This window comes from Acartia tonsa, chromosome 9, assembly GCF_053477335.1.
Source record: "Acartia tonsa isolate MP-2025a chromosome 9, ASM5347733v1, whole genome shotgun sequence".
In the NCBI taxonomy this organism is placed as follows: domain Eukaryota; kingdom Metazoa; phylum Arthropoda; class Copepoda; order Calanoida; family Acartiidae; genus Acartia; species Acartia tonsa.
In genome coordinates this window covers 2083637-2105856 of record NC_137268.1, presented here as the reverse complement: position 1 = coordinate 2105856, position 22220 = coordinate 2083637, and the positions used below count along the sequence as shown (strand labels likewise).

At 37.9% G+C, this 22220-nt stretch overlaps 2 protein-coding genes across 6 annotated transcripts in view; both read left to right on the top strand.

Moving 5' to 3' along the window:
• The window catches only part of csul (protein arginine N-methyltransferase 5), a 23755-nt gene extending 13707 nt beyond the window's left edge, over positions 1-10048 (top strand). The window contains exons 16-19 of the mRNA XM_080171529.1: positions 192-278; positions 949-1063; positions 8935-9035; positions 9495-10048. Of these exons, the coding sequence (XP_080027655.1) occupies positions 192-278; positions 949-1063; positions 8935-9035; positions 9495-9584 (393 nt within the window). The 3' untranslated portion in view covers positions 9585-10048. The remainder of the gene's footprint in view (positions 1-191; positions 279-948; positions 1064-8934; positions 9036-9494) is intronic.
• LOC145328000 (methyl-CpG-binding domain protein 4-like) lies at positions 10042-22220 on the top strand. 5 transcript variants are annotated; one of them, XM_080171534.1, is made up of 8 exons: positions 10042-10129; positions 10427-10484; positions 10934-11038; positions 11237-11297; positions 11534-11630; positions 11836-11873; positions 12864-12927; positions 22096-22220. In XM_080171534.1, the coding sequence occupies exons 1-8, from the start codon at positions 10080-10082 to the stop codon at positions 22097-22099; spliced, it is 477 nt and encodes a 158-aa protein (XP_080027660.1). In that variant the 5' UTR covers positions 10042-10079; the 3' UTR covers positions 22100-22220. The 5 variants fall into 5 exon arrangements, with proteins under 5 accessions (XP_080027660.1, XP_080027658.1, XP_080027656.1 ...); XM_080171532.1 differs by lacking the exon at positions 22096-22220 and adding an exon at positions 14598-16636 and having other exon boundaries at positions 11534-11609; XM_080171530.1 differs by lacking the exon at positions 22096-22220 and adding an exon at positions 14598-16636.

The following is a 22220-nucleotide window of genomic DNA, read 5'->3' as shown; positions in this document are numbered from 1 at the left end:
ATTTCAAAGTTAAAACGTTTGGACACGACACTTAATGAACAAACCATTCAAAATTCAATAAAAGTCCCCGAAGTTGTTACGCCAACGAATAAGAAAACGTTATTATGAAACTTTTGGGACTAGTGTAATAACAGCCAAATGTACCCCCCCCCCCCCCGCCCTCCCTGACTAATGTTTACATATAATTTCAGAACCGCCTGGAACTTGCCCCACCCCAGCCATTGTTCACCTTCACACATCCCAATCCTGACGCTTGTATTGACAACACCAGATATCAGGTAAAGGGATCTCAAATCGAAGACGACATTATTCGTCCTATATTTGAACTACTACTTCACGCCAGGCTACAATTGAATCAAAACAAAAGTAAGTGCCGAGCTCTGGGACCTATGTATGGTGGTGAAATTAGACATAAAACTATCATCATAGTTTTATGTCTAATTTCACCATACATATTACATATGTCCAAAAAATTAATGTTCTTGTTGTTCTCTATAATTCACTTCCGAGAATCTTTAAAAGATATTTTATATAATGATGATAATCTTTGCCTTCAAAAAGGCGGAGTTGAAAGAAAAAACTCAAGACGCTAATTTTAGCCTACCAATTAAGAATCCGAAAAAAACGGATTCCGGGTTCGGATTCCAAAATTGGCTAAAAATTAGGCGGATTCCGGATTGTAATTCGGATTGCCAACCCTAGACTATCAGGCCCTACTAAACTCCCCCATAACTAAAAGTATTGATGTTAAAGTTTTTCTAGTATGGCTTCAAAGCGGATTAATATCCAGTGGGTTAGAACCGGTTCTCAGCTATACTGAAAATCATGTAAAGTTCTGCTAACAAAACTGACTTTAATCTTATACTTCATTTTAATGTCTATGGAAAGCTGTCTGTATTAAAATTCAATTACAATTCACTTAAAGATTTTTAATGCCTATATTTTTAGGAACTCTCCTTTACCATCAACAATGACAGCATTCTGCATGGATTTGGAGGATATTTTGAGTGCTACCTGTACAAGGATGTACTTATCAGTATTCTTCCATCTACTCATAGCCCAGGTTAGATAGATAGATAGGCAGACAGACAGAAAGACAATAGACAGTGTCATGTACACTAATGTATGTACACTTTCAGGCCACCAGTCCACTGGAGAAGAACAACGGGTTGCCTGCGGCTCACTGCGGCAGACATTCTAATTTCGCGGTTGCAAACAGCAATTTAAAGATTTTCATTTTTCAGACCGCTTAATTATAATGTCTGCCGGCTCTTTGGAAAACTAAGCTGTCCAGAATTAACATCCAGGCCTAAACATCAATGTGCGGGAAGGATGCTATATCCCCCTTGAGGCTTAAGACTTACAGACAGGATAGTTATAGAGCAGCTTTAAGGACGCAATGCTTACGGACATGGAGCAAGATGCAACAGCACTAGATGCCCAGTCCACCACGCTTGAAACGGAAATATCCAGCGTGGAATCTTACGTTGAACGCTTGAGGGATCGTTTCGGAGTACCTATCTCAGGGCACTCCTTCAATCAGCGCTCTTCCAACATCCCTATCCCTCACTTCTCCGGGGCCAAGACAGATAAACTTGACCTCTTTACATTCCAAAAGAAGTTCCAGATTTATATCGACTCAATGCCGTCTATAGCAGAAGTCGAAGCATTGGAAATCCTGAAAGAAAACTGTCTCCAGGGCAATGCGCAGATGTTGTGCTCAGCCGAAAAATCTATTAAGGCTTGTATGAAGCAGCTGTCGTTCCACTACGGCAGCAAAACCAGCATCATAGCCAAACGTAAGGCTAAAATCATGGAACTGGGACCATGCCCTAAATACAACTGGGAACAGCAGATCACATGGATGGTAAAACTCCGTTCATTACTTGCTGATACCCAAGAATTTGCAAAAGAGAATGATGCAGAGCAAGCATTGTACCACGGCAAAACGGACATCGCCAACTCTGTACTGAACCTTCTTAAAGGGGACTACTTTAAGGAGATGTCTAAAAAATTCCTGCTTAGCGCAGACGAAAATGGGGAGGAAGATGGCCAGTACTGCTATGAGCAACTTCTCCTCTTCTTGGATTGCGAACTACGTCAGCTCCAATACCAACTTAACCAGCATGAAGGAGCATCCCTCCATACTGGTACCGCATCCTCTGGTGGTAACAATACCAACTTGAGCAGCGGCAACTCTGGCAATAGACAGTCCAACCAGACTGGTAACAACCCTGGTCAGAAAAACTCGAACCGGAGTAAACCAGCCTCTCAAACTTACACGGCCTCCACTTTCTCGGCCTCAGAGGACCCAAAACAACGCCCTAAAGGCAGGGCCTCTGATAAGTCCGCTAAGACACCCATTCCACTTTTAACATACACAGGCGCTGCTTCTAAGCCTGTACCAACTGATTGCGCGCTTTGTCAGAACAAACACACATATTTGTTTCAATGCCAGGTGTACATCAATACACCACATAAGGAGAAACGTCAACTCCATGGCAAGACAAAAGCCTGTCACAGGTGCCTCAGAATGGACGCCAGCGTCAATTTCGACAATATTGACGAATGGTGGAACAACCACAAAAATGACTGTCGCACCACCTTTTACTGTCAAGCTGACAATTGCCAGTACGCGTCTGCTCATCGCGTGCAAAAGCATATCCTCGCCTGCTCTATTCATGTCGAGCAGAATAAAAAGAGGTTAGACGATTTCCGCAAGTCATTGCCCAAGGATGTTCCTATAACATCTGGCAACCTTCTGTTCATGGATAATATTACCATGAATCTCCAAACCTCTGACACCACACCTGACGTTTCCGACCCCAACACCTTCCCTGATGTTGCTGCCCCAGGCATCTTCATGTGCCAAAACGTCCCTGATCTTTCCGGCAATCCGCTGTTTGTCTTTTACGACAGCGGTTGTGGTACAGCCGCAGTTTCAGCTTCTGCAGCGGCTAGACTAAATGCCACAGAACACCGCCCTGGACCCACCCTCATGAATGTAGCAGGTGGTAAAGTCGTCCATCTTCCCTATGGCAGTGACAAGTTCACACTGCCATTAGTCGACAGTGCCATGTCCGCAACTATAATTGCTGCAAAAATGGACACACTGACGGCCCCATTTCCTCGTTGGGAACTCACAGAGCCTTATGGTGACCTCGCAAATCACTACAAAGGCCACGAGCTTCTCCCTACTGTACCACATGTCATTGGCGGAGGCCAAGTCGACATAATCTTGGGGATCAAGTACAATTACTTGTTCCCAATGCGTATCTGCTCACTGCCCTGTGGCTTATCCTTATACAGAAGCCCACTCAAGGGCATTGATGGCCACACAGGTGTACTCGGTGGCCCCCACAAGGCTTGGGCCAAAGCAGCCGAGACTGTAAACTTTGTTGGTGCTGCTCTCTTTTTCACCAACGAGTTGTCTGCTTACCGCTATACCACTGAAACACTTCTGAACAGTGGTAGGAATTGGTGCGCGGATTCCTTAACCGACACCTTTCCATACCTCCGTCCAATCACTGTTGAGGAAAAAACAGAGGAGGACACTTTGCTGGATGTTCATACATACAGCTCTGATATTCAACACGTCAAACGACATGAATGGAAGTATCTTGAGAGTGAAGACATAGGCACTCAAGCACCTTACCGTTGCATAGCATGCCGTGGATGCAATGATTGCAAAAACGGAGACATTCTGGAAGCAACCTCTCTCAGAGAAGAGGCCGAACAACTCCTAATAAAAAAGTCCGTCAAATTCCTACCTGACGAATGCCGGATCGTAGCATCTCTTCCCTTCATTGCTGATCCGGTCAAAGAGTTACAACCAAACAAAAATAGGGCCCTCATAGTTCTGGAATCGCAGCTGCGAAAACTGCAGAAAGATCCAGAGGCCAAACTGCAAGTCATGGCATCACATGACAAGTTGGCACTAAACGGCTATTCATGTGACATTGATGACCTGTCCCCTGAGGAACGAGCCTTAGTAGACAATCTGCCAGGAGAATACTACCTCCCTTGGCGCTTCGTCACTAAAGAAAATTCTCTCTCCACTCCAGTTAGAGTTGTCTTTGATGCGTCTGCAACTACCTCCTCAGGTAAAAGTCTGAACGATGTCCTAGCAAAGGGCACAAACAGGCTCGAAAAAATCTTAGCTCTGGACATCAACTTCAGAGCAGGACCACATGCTTTCGCATGCGACATACGGATGGCGTACAACCAGATCAAGTTGGATCCATCTGATTTCCGCTGGCACAAGTACTTGTGGGTTGATAGCCTTACCCCTGGTGGCACTGTCAGAACGCGCATCATGCGTACCATCATTTATGGGGTCAAACCTTCTGGCAATCAAACTGCAGAAGGTCTTGAACAGGTAGCTCAGTATGTCATGGACAACCACCCTGAACATACCGCAGGTGCCCAGGTTCTCAGAACCAAAACTTATGTTGATGATACTTCTGATTCAACAGACTCCGCAACTGAACTAGACAAACTCATTGCGGGAGTCAAATTTACTCTTGACTTGGCAGGCATGAGCGTCAAAAGCTTTGTCAAATCTTCAGCTGTACCTGAAGACACCGTGTCCAATGACGGCACACATGTTAGCTACCTCGGCTATCGCTGGGCCCCACTAGCTGACACTCTCAGCTTAGAGGTCAAACCCCTGTCGTTTGGCAAAACAAAACGAGGGAAAAGACCCCCGCCAGTAGAAGGCAGTCTGGAAGAGGCTCTTCTACTCAGTTTCACGAAAAGAACCATCCTGTCGCAAGTTGCCTCAAACTTCGACCTTCTCGGATTCTGCACCCCCGTGACTGCTAAATTCAAAGCAGACTATCACGATCTCCTCTCTTACGCTACTGGTTGGGACGATGGGCTCCCAACCAAACTGCTTCCAACATGGGTGACCAACATTGAAACGATGCAACAACTCGCGTCAGTTTCCTGTCCACGGTCGGTAATCCCGGCAAACTCCCAACCCAAAGTTGATCTGCTAGTATCCGTTGATGCTAGCCAAAACATGGCAATCGTGTGTGTGCATGTTAGGTCAATATCTCTCTCGGGGGAGGTCACTGTCCGATTGGCCGCTGCCAAGTCAAAGATCGTGACTGGCAGCACTATCCCTCGAGCAGAGCTAAGGGCAGCCGTTGTAGGCACCATTCTTGCAACAACCGTTGCCAAGAATCTCAAAGACAAGGTCGACAAAGTCACCTATTTCACAGACTCTACTGTTGTGTTGTCATGGCTTCACCAAGACGCACGTCCTCTTTCTCTGGGCGTACGTAGCTGCGTCATCGAAATTCGACGGTTCTCATCCCCGGATCAATGGCGTCATGTTGAGTCAGAAAACAACATCGCGGATCTCGGCACCCGGTTCCTTGCCACTATTAAGGACATCGACGCCAAATCTGAATGGCAAAATGGCAAACCCTGGATGTATCTTGATTACCAGGACATGCCAGCCCAATCCTTCCAAGATCTTAAACTAACAATGGAAGCGAAACAGGCCGCTGCCCAAGAGGTCAAAATCCTCCATGGTGATACGAAATCACCCCAAGAAAGAACGGCAGAGATAACCAAGTTCTCGAGTTATCTCTACGACCCGTGTAAACGGTCATGGCCAAAATCTCTCCGGGTCATGGCCATCGTTCGAAAATTCTGCTTTTTCGACTTTAAATCATACCGTCACAACAAGGCATCACTTCCACAACCCACTCCTCGGGTTGTCCAACTCTTGGACGAGGAAGTTCAGAAGGCGGAGAAATACTACTTTAGGCTTGCCACTAAAGAAGTGCTTAAATTCTCCAACTCTAAGGCCCACGGCAACAATGTTGTCACTGACGACGGCATTATCAAATACAATGGTCGTATTGTCGAGGGCACCAGCATTGAAGACGTTGACAATATCATGCCTGATTTGTCTCCCCTCCACTTTGTTAGACCGATAGTTGATCGGTATAGCTTGATAGCATACTCCGTTATGCTATACGCCCACCAAGAGCTTGCACTACACAGGAATGTAAATGCAACACTCTTAGAATCTAGGCACATCGCCTATATCCTCCATGGCAGAGATCTCTCCAAAGAGATTAGAGCGGCTTGCCCACATTGTCGTAGGTTCAAGGCCAAGCTTCTAGAAGCTGAAATGGGACCAATCCACCAAAACAGATTGACCATTGCTCCCCCGTTCTACTACTGCCAACTTGACCTGATGGGTCCGTTCTTGGCTCACTGTGAACACAACCACAGGTCCACAGTCAAGGTTTGGGGTCTAGTCTGTAGAGACCCAGCCTCATCCGCAACAGCGTGTTATGTTATGACTAAGTATAACACAGACGCCTTTCTCCAAGCATTCCAACGATTCGTTCATCGTTTTTGCTACCCTAAAAAGGTCTTCATCGACCCAGGAGCACAGCTCATAAAAGGCGTAGCAAAATCGGAGTTTTCCATGGCTGACATCACTAAAACGCTCAATGGAAAAAGTTGCAGCATAGAGTACGAGGTCGGTCCCACTGCTGCTCACAACTATCAAGGTTGTGTGGAACGCTCAATCAAAGAAATCAAAACCTTGTTCCATGCAACATTTAACGGTCTCAAACTGGATGTCATGTCATTTGAGACTGCCTTTTCATATATAGCAAATGAGATCAACAACATGCCGATCTGCATGGTATCCAGAACGGAGGATGTAGGTCACGCAGACCTTATCACGCCGAACCGTCTGATACACGGCAGAAATAACAGGCGTGCCCCCACTGGACCAATGAGGGTAGAACAACCCTCCCGCCTTTTGGAACAGATGGAACGCCTCTACCAATCATGGTGGCAGATCTGGCTATATGAACGCCTTCCAGATTACATCCCAAGACCAAAGAAATTTGGCAAAACAGGTCCACAACCAAAGGAGATGGATATCGTCGTTTTCCTCCGGTCCCCAGATGAGTTGATTGGCGATCAACTCTGGCGCCTTGGTCAGGTCCTACACCTCATCACTTCTGATGATGGTATTGTCCGTCAGGTAGTTATCCGTTGGCGGAAACACTGGAAGGAAGAATTTCATGAGACCAGAAGGAGTGTCCGGCACATCGCCATCCTGTTCTCCGAGGACGAGCTCGCACTAGTTGACCAAATCAGGTCCGCAGCCTCCAAGTGTGACGAGTCATACGCTTCAGAGCAAAAAACCTAATAAAACCGTTCCTGAAACGGGTTAACACAATGCGTCGCAAATGAGTTACACCCGTTAAACTTTGGCTGAATTTGCCATAGGCTGAATTTGCCGAAGATAATAATTAACCTCACGGACACGCATTACGATGTTTTGCGTTTCCAATTTCAAATCTGCAACTAATAAAGGCTGTAATTGCCGAAAAAAAAAATATAACTTAACCGACAAGCATTACGATGTTATGCATGTCCAAAATTCAACTCTGCTATTAATAAAGGCTGTAAGTGCCGAAGATAAAAAACCCTACCTCATTACACTACATAATCCTGCACATTGATTTTAATAATGTCATTATTAAATATTCAATTACTACAAAAGAAAAATCCTGCTTAAAGGTTCACACTCCCTTTAATAACTTTAATAATCTCATTATTAAATGTTATCTTACAACAAGTAGATGCTGCCTAATGTCTTTAATAATCTTATTATTAAATGATTGATTACCCCAAGAAGTTTACCCCACTTATGAGGATTGATTCCAGCCGAAGAAAACCTGGATTAGTATTAATCATATATTGTAAATTTAAAATTGTTTACAAAATAGTTATTTATTTATTTATTTCAACCCATTGTAAACGATACGCCCCAAAAAAAAAAAAACACATTAAAGGCTATTGCTGCTGGGCGTATCGTTCTTCCTATCTTCTGTAAACTGCAGTGATCAACCCGCACCCCTATGTTCTTCTTTTTCTTGCCGGGAGTGTCATGTACACTAATGTATGTACACTTTCAGGCCACCAGTCCACTGGAGAAGAACAACGGGTTGCCTGCGGCTCACTGCGGCAGACATTCTAATTTCGCGGTTGCAAACAGCAATTTAAAGATTTTCATTTTTCAGACCGCTTAATTATAATGTCTGCCGGCTCTTTGGAAAACTAAGCTGTCCAGAATTAACATCCAGGCCTAAACATCAATGTGCGGGAAGGATGCTATATCCCCCTTGAGGCTTAAGACTTACAGACAGGATAGTTATAGAGCAGCTTTAGCAAAATGTTCTACCTGTGACTGCAATGCAGGGAAGGATCAAATTACCACAAATTACAGACCATCCATAAATGCACCAAGGCCCACCTGGAGATCCCAACAGTTCCCCCGTCTGGCCCCGCGCATCCCCTGGATACCTCTGGATTCTGTGGTAATTTGATCCTTCCCTGCATTGCAGTCACAGGTAGAACATTTTGCTAAAGCTGCTCTATAACTATCCTGTCTGTAAGTCTTAAGCCTCAAGGGGGATATAGCATCCTTCCCGCACAGACAGAAAGACAGACAGACAAACAGATAGATAGATAGATAATGCTATTTTGAGTGCTACCTGTACAAGGATGTACTTATCAGTATTCTTCCATCTACTCATAGCCCAGGTTAGATAGATAGATAGATAAGGATATTTTGAGTACTACCTGTACAAGGATGTACTTATCAGTATTCTTCCATCTACTCATAGCCCAGGTTAGATAGATAGATAGACAGACAGAAAGACAATAGACAGAAAGACAGACAGACAAACAGATAGATAGATAGATAGATAGATAATGCTATTTTGAGTGCTACCTGTACAAGGATGTACTTATCAGTATTCTTCCATCTACTCATAGTCCAGGTTAGATAGATAGATAGACAGACAGACAGACAGACAGACAGACAGACAGACAGATAGACAGAACGTTTATTACAGCTGATAAAAGTTGAATTTTTTTTATGTTTAGGAATGTTCTCCTGGTTTCCCATAATGTTTCCCATCCTGGAGCCCCTGCAGTTGTCCAAGGGGGACACTCTCAACCTCCATTTCTGGAGATGTGTTTCTAAGGAAATTATTCATTTTATGATCTTAAACACTTCTTAAATCAAGTATCTAAAGAAAGTATAGAATAAATGTGTTTTTCATGTGTTTGACGAAAATCGTTGATAAACCGGGATCTGAAGGTATAAGACAGTGGCCGTTTAATTGTTGTTCAGTCCAATGACAAAACACAAGATTTACCCTCCTGTATATTACAATTAGTGGTTGAAACGTTTGGACACTCGATTTAATGATCCAACCAATCAATATTTGACAGAAGTCCCCAAAGTTGTGAAGAATTGCTTTCCTTTGAAAATAAATGATTTGCAAATGAAAGTTTATGTAGTCAAGTATTAAATGCTTTGTTAAGTCTAAAAACAAAACAAAATAATTCATGACTGCTTCTCTTTGCAAATAAAAGCTTATTTTGTCCAGTATCAAATGCTTTCAAAAGTCATAATAATTATAATGAATAATTGTTGTTAGACCCATGTCTGGTATGAGTGGAGTATCTCTGACCCAACAACAACACCAGTGCACAACCCTAATGGCAGATCTTATCAGATTGGTCTTTGAAAACAGTGATTGATTGATTGATCTGAAATGTCGTCTTGTGTATTTAAGAAATATCTCGCTAGCTGTCTTTATCATGAAGATATACAATAAAAATTTCTTTTTAAAATCTCTGCAGAAATAGATTATACATCTTTGGAAAAACTATTTTAAATACAGTCCAATAAAATCAATTTAGTCTTGAATTTGGACACAACTTTTTTCAACAATTAATTTATATTACCTACTCATTTTACTGTTTCTCATGTAGATTAATTTTTGTTTTTCAATTTTAATACCTACCATTTTCTAACCTGGTGAATTATAAATAGATCATGATATTGATTATTCAAGAAAAATACAGAAAGGTTTTGTGATTTTTAACATTTTTTTTAGAAATATTTAATTACAAGAAGTAGCTAGTTTTACATGAAATATGTAAAATATGAATATTTTTTTAGCTCTACTGTTATTTTTTTTCAGAAAAATATGTAAACAAAAAGATTCCCTTGGCTAAGCATGGTAAAACAATGTCAGATTGAAAATAAGAAAAGTCCTTATTTTAGAAGGTAAAACTATTCTAAATATATTTATGATTTCGCAACCGATTAAAATCCGTTGGATTAGAACCGTTTTCCAGCCATACTGAAAAATCATGCATAACACGACAATTTTCCACAAATATGGAAATTAAAATCATAAAACCAATACCAGTTCTGTTAGCTCGGGCATTCGGCCTCTTGGGAACAGACTGGTTTTAAGCTTATAATTTTTTATTTTATTTTCCGGTGAAAGCTGTCTGTAATACAATGGAATAGATAGATTTTCGTTCATTAATTTCAAGATCTTATTGTTAAATGTTTTAGAAAAGAAATACCAGACTTCAAATCAGCAAAAGCTCTTCAGTTATTTAAACAAAGAAAGGTAAAACAAATCATCAAAAAAAATTTTATTCATAAAAAAAAATCTTCCAACAAATAATTTTTCAAATCCTCGAAATTTTATTTAGAATTTTTGTGACTTCTATTAAAGATAGACAGCTGAAATTTTTAGAGAAGATTCTTATTAAATATGTGCATCAACTCTATACATTATTTTATCCATCTGTCTGACGGTCATGCTTAAAAAAGACAAAAACCTTAATGTTGAAGACATATGATTTTCTCAACTGCTATTTTAGATAGACAGCTGCAATTTTTTAACAAGATTCCTATTACTTATGGGATTTATATATTTTATGTCCGTCTGTCTGTCTGTCAGTTATGCTAGAAAAGAGAAAGACCTTATTATATCAATTTAAAGTCACAAGTTTAATGAAAAGTATTCTTATTTTAACATATTAGATTTTTGTCCTTCTTAAAATTTTTATTTAGTGGACCCCTCCAAGAAGTCCTTTCAACTTAGTTCAAGAGGAGCTTTACAAAGATCCCTGGAAGCTTTTGATAGCAACAATATTTCTTAATAAAACAAATGGAAAGGTAGATAATTTTTTTATCATAGTATATCGAAATGACTCATAACAAATATTCCAGTATGACTTCGAAACCAATTAATATCCGTTGGATTCGAACTGGTTCTCAGCCAAACTGAAAATCATGCATAGCATCGTATTACAGACATGTTTTCCACGAATTTTAAAATAAACACAAAATTAAACTAATATTTTTTCCATATAGGTGGCACTGCCTTTATTACAAGTTTTCTTTGAAAATTACCCGACCCCAGAAAAAGTTTTAGGTAAGAATCCTTCCAACAACTGTTAGTTAAGTAATAGGCGCGTGTACATAAATTTCCCAACAGATTTTGGCAATTTTATTGTTAGGGGGGTTGATTCACCCCCTAGTTGCCCATCCCCTACATAATCAAACTACCCATAAGTCTCAAAAACGTGCTTTAATTAAAAAAATTGACATTGTGTTTAAATTCTAAATGTGAGAATTTTTAATGTATTTTAATTTTTGCATTAATTTTAGAATCAAGTGTTTGTGTGATATCTGAGTTGTTAAAACCTATTGGCCTCAACAGAACAAGAGCTGAAAAGATCCTAAGGTTTTCAGACGAGTTTTTAAGGTAAATTGTTTGACACCTGCCATATTTTGGCTTAGTTAAGTTCAAAATATTTTTCTATGATTATTTTGTGATATATTTTTTCATATTATAAGAATTCTATTTTCAAATTTATATTTAATATATATATCGTTTTAGGTAGGATTTTGGAAATCTTAATTTTGATTTTATAACCCTAATATTATAGTTTAAATAGTTTTTTTTCTAGTAAAGACTGGCTGTATCCTAGAGAACTACATGGAATAGGTAAACTTTAATTTTAAAGGGGTAGTTGCACAGCACAAAATGCATTTGAACTTGAATTTAGTGAACCATATATTTTTTCCTGTTTAATGGTTCAATTTTAATTTCATTCCACGTAGTTTTAACAAAATATCAAAATCGTGACTTTTACCTACACAAATTGGACATTTTTGGGCGTAACTCAAAAACTGCCTGGTAAAAGTTTATTATTATTCCAAATATCTTCATGGCTAACCTATATTTAGCTCAGGTTCAACAAAAATAGTTAAAGGTTCACTTCTACAAGTACCCCCCACTCGTTAAATGCACTTTGTGCAACTATCCCTTTGTACTGAAGCTACTTCATGATTCTAAGTAATGCATTATAAGTCAGGGGTGTATATTCTGTAAATTTGACCCGGCTGAGGAGGGGGGGGGGGGGTAAAAAAAATATGTGATTGGGGAAGAAAAAATGTAAAAATTAAAAGGACTGAAAGCATTTTTTTTCTACTTTTCTCCTCTCTTTGGTGAAAAAAAAACTAAAAAATATGTGGAAGGGGGCATCATCATATGAAAAAAATAAAGAGTTCTGAAAATATTTTTCCATTTTATCCCCTTTCCTTGCTGGAAAAAAACTAGGAGGGGGAAAAAATAAAAAATTGCAGCAGGGGAAAAAAATTAATCTTGTGCAGAATGTACACCCCTGTTATAAGTAGTGCTTGATTAGGAACTGTTAGGAGAACATCAGATATAACAGAATTATAATTTCCAGTATGACCTCGAAACCGCTTAATATTAGAACCGGTTTCCAGCAATACTGAAAAATCATGTATCGCATCTTATATTAGACAACTTTCTACTGATAACAAAATAAAATTACAATGGGGTCTAACGACACAATTAATCTTATAATTTTTATTCTTATTATCCGCGGAAAGCTAATGCGGAGCCATTAATAACTATTCCTTGACTACTTAACAAGAGAGCCTTCATCCCAAACAGAATTATTTTTAGGAAAATACGGGGATGACTCTTACAGGATCTTCTGTCTAGGTGAATGGAAATCTGTTAATCCCAGGTATAAAGAGAAATAGGAATTTTCAGGGTGCGGCAGTCGCGTGTAAGCCTCATTAAAATCGTCATATTATAACTTTAAAATTCAGCTGGATTTTTTCCCCGGCTTTTTTTTGAAATTCACTAGTGAACTTTTTTCAGGCTAGAAACGAGATATTTTGAAAATTTCAAAAATTCCTGATTCTACTCCTAAAGACCTATTCAGGGAGTACCATGATTCGAAGCCATAGTTCTGATGCAATGATTTTTTACCCCCATAAGGGGGGCGTCAAAATTTCAAAGTGAAATTACTGGGCATAATACTTGTCCAAAATGGTTAAAATTTTATCACAAGTATTTTTTCACCAAAAAGCATAATAATTGCAACTGCACTACTTGAATTTCAAAAAAAGCCGGGGAAAAAAATCCTCTAATGTCTAAACCTGCTCTTAAACAGACAATCCATCTTTTGGAATTTTATTTTTTTCTTACTAGCCAGTTAATGCGCGTCTGTCGAGCCCTGGGATTTTGTATCATTCTTATTCAAAGTATCTAGTACCTCTAAAAACAACCTAAAAACTTATCAATCATTATCAACCTTACCTGGACCCATAAATAGCTGCACTGCAAAGGAGAACCATATTCGGTCCTGCCTTTTTTTTAAAAAATATAATGCTTCAAAGTTTTAGTGCTATGTTAAGTTTTCGTAGTTTGAAATAAACAGCAAATAATTCTCCACGGTTGGAGGGGACATTGGGCTGTTTAATACAATAGTTGCCAAAATTTTAGAATAAGGTTTTTTCATTTGTTGGCTTAACAATTCTTGGGGACTTTAATTGAATTTTGATTGATTGATTCGTCAAGTTTTTTTTCCAGACGTTTCAACCACTAAAATTGTAATCTACAGAATGGAGTAATTTTATGTATCATCATTGGGGATGTACATAAATATTTTGGCAATTGTCTTTATAATCCCTTTAGATCCCTGTCTTTCTCCGTGCAGTTACAAACGTCACTGCAGTATTTTTTGACGTCACAGTTTTACCCTCCCACTCTCTTTCCATTTAATCTTACAGTGTTTTAGTTTTTCAAGAGCAAAGCTTTTTTATATTATTTAGTGTTGGTCCGTTTGTTGTAGTTTGACTGTAATAGATTGCTTCGATCGTTAGTTTGAACTGTTTTTAACCTATTATATACCTATCAAAATCAGAGCTAAAAATACTGCAGAGCTAAAAATACGAATATGCCCCAAAATAACTTTTTGGGGGGGATTTTAAAGTTTAATTTTTACTATGGATTGAGAAAGTTTTTACAGATCAGAAGGTTTTTTTTTATTTTTGGGTAAAATTCTTAGCTTTTGGAGTGTTTTGCTTCATAAATATTGTATTCTAGTAAAGAGTAAAATTAGGTCTCTTGATTTAATCTATCAAAATTCATTAAGAAATTAATTCTTATACTCGTTGGGGATAGAGTTAAATAGCTCTATTTCCCCATTGCACTGTCCTTGTGCCGACTCTCAATTGGGTCATTGAAAATAAACTAATGGTGTGGTGTGTATTAACACAGCCAAGTAGCTGAAAACAATTGGGTAGCAGACGAATAAGGTCATTGAAAAAGGAAGGGAGGTAGTTATCTGTATAATCATCTGTACTCTAGATATTTTTGTCCATGATATACATTTATATTTTGTTTTAGTGACAAGAAGTTGAATTTGTACCACACCTGGCTCACTCAACAGAATTAGAACCTGTCCAACAGTATTAGAACCTGTCCAACAGTATTAGAACCTGGCCCAACAGTATTAGAAGCTGACCGACAGAGCTAAATTTGCTGGAAACACCTCACTAAGAGGATACAAAATAGAGGATTATTATTAATTTCCCTGGTCCTTCCCGGAGTTCTTGATCAACAACATGCTTATTTGACTTATGTGATTTTGTTGTACTCAATTTTTCAAGGACACCTTTGCAGGGCCACCCTTATAAGGTTTTTAGTAAACCTTCGTCTTAGGGGAAAAAAAAAGAGTACTTTAACTTGTATTAGGATGGCAGCGGAAAAGGTAAAAGATCCCTGCCTAGTGTGCAATGAAACTGTTGCCAGAAAGACGGGAAGAGTCCAATGTAATTTTTGCGAACTCTGGGCACATCCAAAATGTGTTAAAGTTAGTGTGCAACACCTAAAGGCATTAGCTGAACAGCCTGGCATGACATGGACCTGTGAACGTTGTCGCACTTTATCAATGAAACTTCAAAAACAGATACAAGCACTAAACCGCAATCAACAACTACTGGACGAGAGGATATCTAAAAATACAAATGCTATTGCTGATAACAAAAACAGTATTACAAGCTTAAAGAAAAAAGTTGAGAATATTGACAAGGACGTAATTGTTAATAACAGCGTAGCAAAGTTCAGTAAGGAGTTAAAGGAGAGGAAAAAGAAAGAATATAATGTAATCCTACACCAGTTTGAAGAACCACCAAATACCCTTGACACTGGTTTTGAAAAAAAGGAATGGGACATTGTACAAGCAATTCAACTTTTTAAATCAATTCAATGTCCATGTACCAGTAATGATATCAAGTTTGTCTTCAGACTAAAAAGCAACAATAGTGAAGATATGAGCACTAGACCACTTTTAGTTGGTTTTCGAAGCACAGATAGAAGAAACAAAGTTCTCTCAAATGCTTACAAACTAGCTGAAATGGAATCCAACGTCAGTATCATACCTGATCTCACACCTTTACAAAGAGATGAAGAAAAAAAACTTAGAGAAAAGGCCATGGAATTGAATGAAAACATGGAAATGGAGGAAAGTTTAAACTGGGAATGGAGGCTGGTGGGCATGAAAGGCGAAATGTCAGACAATCTACATAGGCATGATGATAAAGATGTAACAAGTGTTGTTTCTAATGCTAAAGTTGAAGCTGATGGTGCATCAGGAACCCAATCCTCTTTTTACTACAATGGCACATATTCACCTGAGAATGACATAACCTTTGTAATAACACCAAATACAAGTGCGAAAGAGCTTATTGAATGGCTTGATAGTAATAAACCATCTGAAATTGGCTCAAAATTTGACAACACCATTTGGATTAATCTTTATTGGGTGAATAGTATTGAAAAGGATGAAGCTAAAGAAGCTGCAGTTAAACAACTGTGGAAAGAAGCTACAGAAATATCATATGATAGTGTAATTGATATAGCCAAAAGGACAGGATACTTGCAGGGAAAATGGGTGATAAGTTCACATATAGCTGCTGTGGATAAAGATTGGAAAACAGTAGCTATGGGAATACTGAACAAGGAGTTTGGAGATGACGTTTTTAAGGCAACTGTGGATTGTAAAAAATCTAGAATCCGCATTTACACCAAGGATATCACTTGTCCTGATGAAATATTTTCTTGTGAAAGCAAGTTACGGGAAGTTACGGGATATAGAGGTCGGATGAATTACAGTCCAGAAATATTTCCACTGATAAAAATTAGATGGAAAAAATGTTATTTTGATATGTATCGAACTGGATACAAGAAAAATGGAACAAAAATCATCAACACATGTCAAGAGGTAAACAAATTAGAACCTGGCCTTCAGAGCTAAATGTGCTGGAATCACCCTACCAACTAATAACTAATATATCACTTAGGATCATAATGTTATTCTTTTTTGTTCATATTGTGTTTCTTAGTTATGTTATTTGTAATTTAAGAATAAATAATCTTAATTGTTATTACCTATACAACTTTTTTTTATGTTACTGTTTACTAATGTCAAATGGAGGGTTGGAGTTGAAAGGCCTCCAAGGCCTCCAGAGCTGACAGGGGCTGACTTAAAAGCCTATTAGGCCAGCCCCTTGGTGGAAACCCGGACAGGGTGAATGGTCAAGCAGGTGTGTTTGATGCAGGTTTGCCCGGGGACTTCTTCTCCATCTCCCCGGATAGGACCACTCCGGAAAAGCTTGCATCCTCGGTCCCTCCTCTTCAACGCCCCCCTCCAGAGCCCCCTCCATAAGCCTCCCCTCCCCCACCTACTGATGACAACCTGGACACGAATATGGACTATGAGCAGCCAATACAACAACAACTAATGTCAAATAAGAATATCTTAACCCTTAACAGTCGGTCCCTTTAGGTCCTTGGGTCCTTTTTTACTTAAAAATTTCAAACGGCTGTAATTTTCTCAGTTTTGAAGCTAGAAGAACAATTTTTTTTGCAAAAAATGTTTTTCTTTATGTAAATTTTATATTAGAAATATCATGTATGTTATGTATACATGTAAGAAAAGCTAAAGTTTAAAATTTGAAGTCTCAAAGTTAAAAATTGCGGTCACAGGTGCCTTTTAAAGATTTCTAGGGACCTGGAGGATCAGGACCTGCAGGATCATACCTGGAACCTGAAATTGACTGGAACACCTGTATTTCATAAGAGTATTTAGTATTTTGGTAAGATTAAATGTTTTGTTTAAGTAAAAAAAAATTTTTGCTCTTTACCTGGATGACCCTTCCAGGTTTGCTGGCATCCTGTGCCCGCCAGGATAGAGATATTCAAAAATTCCAACGCCCAATTATGTGTGATTCCCATACTTAAAAAGTCACAAAGATTGGGCTCTTTGTTTTTCACACACAGAAAATGAGATATGATAATGAGAGTTCCACCCAAACCCCCCCCACCCCCCCACCGTTAAGGGTTAATAGTTTTATATTATTGTTCCATGACGTTATATTATAAGGAAGTGATTATTTAAATGTTTTTAAAAGCAAAGCTTTTCTTTTAATTAGTGACAGTTCATCCGTAACGGTTAGCCCATTCCTTTTATTTAAACATGTTAAAAGTGTCCTATTGTCTATGCATGATGATTCCTATAATAGTTAGGTACGATTTAGGAAGCGTAGCAACTATATAACCATTATAAGTCCTTACGTCCATTTAAAACAAGCTGATTAATACTTTTTTGACAATAATTTTTTGTATGATAAAATTATCATATTCATCTGATTTTTAAAATATTGATTCATAGGAAAACAAGGTACAATGTAAAAAGCGAGACATCTCTATAATCAAATCCGACAATGATTGTATGTCCTATTATCGTATCTTATGCAATTTTGCAGCAAGTTTATGAATAATTTTGCTTCGACTTATAAATAAATGTTGTGCTTATAAAGTTCTGATACTGTACAAGAGTTAGGTATAGTTCGTTTATCCTTTAGATTTTGATTTTAGAGCTTCGCTTTATTGAATATTATTATCTTTGTTGATCGCTCCCTGTGGCCTCTATGCTGGTGGTGTCCTCCCACAAAATAGTATATTTTCTGAACCTATCAGAAGATTCATTGCAAAGGAGTACCAAATACGCAGTTAAACTAACCCATCTATTTCTCTATCTATTTGTCTGCAACAAAATTGCAAAAGCGAAAAAAAATGAAAAGTTAAGCTCTAAAAATATTGGTTTTAAGCTATTTTACTGACATTATTTCATTCCCTCCCCTAGAGGCTAGGGGCAAATTAACTAGCTTTATATAAACTAGCTTTATTTCTCTCCTTTGCTATACAAAGTTACAATATCTTGCTATTGCTGCGCTGTTTTTGCACGAAATTAGAAGATTTTCTATCCTATTATGTAAAGTAGTAAAGTTTTATTTGTCCGTAGCTTAAGATTTTTAAAAACTACTGAACCGATTTAGTTTTCCTTTTTTTAGGGAAGTTTATATTGGTATTGTGATGGTTTTAGGCCATTTTTCACACCCTTCTTTCTCTGATAATGCAGTCTCTAGATGCTATAGAGGCGCAAATGCTAGTATTTCTTTAGATTATATTCTTAAATCAAATATAAGATTAATATACAAAGTAACGCAGTAGTCTAAAACTGTGACATTTCAGGCACATTCTGAAAACTTGAAATAATCACGCAATGCTTGGCCCGGGTATTGCGCAGCAAAAACCCCGCCACAAAATTCCCAATAAAAAATCTCGCAACCTTTCCTAGCAAAATACAAAACATCACGCAACCTTTACTTAGATATATTTGGTAACAAAGGAGAAAGAACGTTGAATATGGATTTTAGAGATTTGTTTTCCTTGTTTGAAGTTACAATTTTGAGTTATACGTTTTCTCGCAATGTTTTTTTTCTCCGCAAATAATACAACATGACTTTTTTTCTTTTAACCAGTCAATGTATATAGACTTAAATTACTTGTTTAAACTTTGTAAAAAATGAAATTCGTTTTTTGTTTTAAGTTTTAAAAATGGATGACATCATTCATATCAAAACACAAAAATACCAGTTTAGTATATGTAGTTTTTGAGTTTTAAAACATTATTGACGTCAAACCTAGGAGCAAAGTAAATTACTGGTTGAAATGTTTTAAACCATTAAAATAGGGATGGGAAAGGGACATAGGTCTGTAAATTACACTGGTACCTCAAGTTTTAAAAAATTGTTATCTAATTCGTTGGCTTAAAAAATTGGGTACTTAAATTTATCAGCCATTGTCTTATCCCTTAAGTTTCTCCTGTATAAAAAAAGGACTTTCCATAAAAAATGTTGCTAAATTTATCATAAAAAAAATATTTTGGCGTTAGTCCCTTTCGTGACAACGCCTCTTAAGTGGCGTTTGGTCGAATTTTCTCAGTAGCTTTTGATAGGTTATTTTAGGTTAGGTGATTGCCCCGCAGGGTAAGGCATTTGTCCCCGCAGGGACTCGAAAATGGAATAGGAGTAAATCTGCTATGAAAATTAGGGTTGGGCCGGATACTTTTTTGGCCGGATACCGGATATCTGGCCAACGTTCAATATCCGGCAATTTACCGGATATCCGGCGTCAAAAATCAGCCGGATATCATGTAACCGGATAGTTTTAATATCCGGTATCCGGCCGGATATTGAAAATGGCCGGATATCCGGCCCAACCCTAATGAAAATACGAAGAAACGCCCCTTAAGAGGAGTTGTGACGAAAGGGATTATACCCAATATTGTTTTTATGCAGTAATATTCAAGTTTAGTGGAGATTGCTTTAGTTTTAAAATGTTGTACCTGGCGAGCAAAGTTAATCTTTTTTTTAAAAACAAGGATGACAACATCCATAAAAGCGAAGCACTGAAACGGTAAGACAAATGGACATTAACAGGTCAGAACTGAATAACCATAATATAAATATATAAGAGTCGAATCAAAATTGTAAGTAAATTTGTTGAAAAACTGCTTGATACAGGATAAAGTTTATGGACATATTTTAGGACTTGATTATGGAGTTGCTTCGCTTATAATATTGTACTTTGTTGTCCCAGAAATCAATACCCGAAAAATCAGATTGATCGGATAATTAGATCACATAAAAATCAACATGTTTATAATGAACGTAGGCACATTCTGGTAATGATTATAGGGTTGCTACGTTTTCTAAATCGTACCCAACTACTACAGGAATCACCATGCAAAGTTTGAAATCGATAGAGGACAATTCTAACATTCCGAAATGAACGAAAAAAGCTATCCGTCACGGACGGACCGACCCTAATTATAGAAAAGCTTCGCTTTAATAAAATTATAATAATGTGGGGAGGGGCATAACGTCCAAGGGTTTGTTTACATCCCTCAAAATTTAAATACATTGGATTGCCCTCCTCAAACCGTTGAAAGTCCTCATATTACCCTCCTCAAAATAAAAAGATTGGATGTCCCTGTGGGGGGGGGGGGCAGATTTTTAATTCATCCATCATGAGGATATATGTAGTAATAAGTTTTTTTTTAATTTAAGAAAATCAACACTATAATTGTAACCAGAAATTTTTTAACTGAAACTTTTTTTTAGCAATTTTGGCACTACATTTTGAGTAGCGATCGCTATAACTCGAAATGTTCGTCTGCAACGGTTTAAGAGAATCGTCATTTTGTCGGCACCTATGAAAGATAGACGGATGAAACTCTTGCCTTCGATCAATAAGGAGCATAATTAAGTATTAAAAATTTTTTGGCGGTCAGACTGGTTTTAAGCCGCAATTGCGTTTTACATCTGATTTTCTGGGTGAAACTTTCTGTCTTTAGTATTTTAATATCATTTTAGAAATGTCCATCTGTAAGACAGAGCTAAAACTCGTCAAGGCTTTTTTTTGGTCTGTCCGGCTAAAACGTTTTCAAAACTATAAATGCTAGGACAATTTTTGGTATTTCAGAGTTGAATACATATAGGGCCAGGTAGTTTTAAACTAACGGCTGGCGGCTCAGCCGTTTAGCCATTTTTTGGCAATTTTCAATGCAAATCCACCACAAAACCTATCTCCACATAATACTCATTGCTGCTCCAAAACGTTTTCAAATGATTCTAGGCGGTAGTTGCTGGTACTAGAAATCAAAAAAAAGGTTTTTGTATCATTTCACACGATTTAAAGCAAAAATATGTTTCAAAAAGTTTATTTCTACATAATTTGTGACAGATTTGCCCTAAAAATAAAAAACGGCTGAGCCGTTAGTTAGCCTTTACTTTCTCAACTTTTTGTTCGATTTAGGGAAAATAGACCTACCAAGGATTACTCATGCAAAATTTCAGATAGAAATTTAAATTAAGTGCTATTTATACATTGATTACGAGATGGTTGCATTAAACCCCCCCCCCCCCCTTATCTCTGATGATTCCTCTGATTTGTAAACATCTACTCTTTATGTTTTTTGTTGATATCTTCGCTTTTTAAAAGCAAAGCTTTTCTATAATTAGGATCAGTCTGTACGTAACGGATAGCTTTTTTCATTAATTTAGGCATGTTAAAATTGTCTTATCAATTTCAAACTTTGCATGATGATTCCTGTAGTAGTTGGGTACGATTTAGAAAGCATATCAACTCTATAATGTTGATTTTTTAACAGCATTTTTTTATTACAATAAGGTACAATGTTATAGGCGAAGCATCTCTATAATCAAATCCTAAAAATGTCCGTATGTCCTTCTGTATTTAAGAAGTTTTGCAACAAATTTACGTATAATTTTGTCAAAACTCTTATATTCATATTTTATATATTCAGTTCTGACAGTCGTTCTGAGTTAATGTTCGTCTGTCATAACGTTTCAGAGCTTCGCTTTCATGGATGTTGTCATCCTTGTTTAGATATAATCAACCTTGTTTGATGAAATGTAAAATTAAACTTTTAATTCAAATTTTTTTGCACCTTTTCTGAAGCTTGTTTCTTTTTCAGGTGAAAACTTGTTCATACCTGGAACATTCAAGTTTCACCAGTAGAACTAGAGAGAGAAATATCAACCCAATAATCTCATCATATGGGCGAGTCTGGGGGTTTTAAAGGATGGTTTCATCTTAATT

Excerpts from the sequence above, each read along its gene's own strand:
- LOC145328000 (XM_080171530.1), top strand. The coding sequence starts at position 10,080 with ATGGTAAAACAATGTCAGATTGAAAATAAGAAAAGTCCTTATTTTAGA. Across the intron at positions 10,485-10,933 it reads AGTTATTTAAACAAAGAAAG|TGGACCCCTCCAAGAAGTCC; the intron begins GTAAAACAAATC and ends ATTTTTATTTAG. Across the intron at positions 11,298-11,533 it reads GACCCCAGAAAAAGTTTTAG|AATCAAGTGTTTGTGTGATA; the intron begins GTAAGAATCCTT and ends CATTAATTTTAG.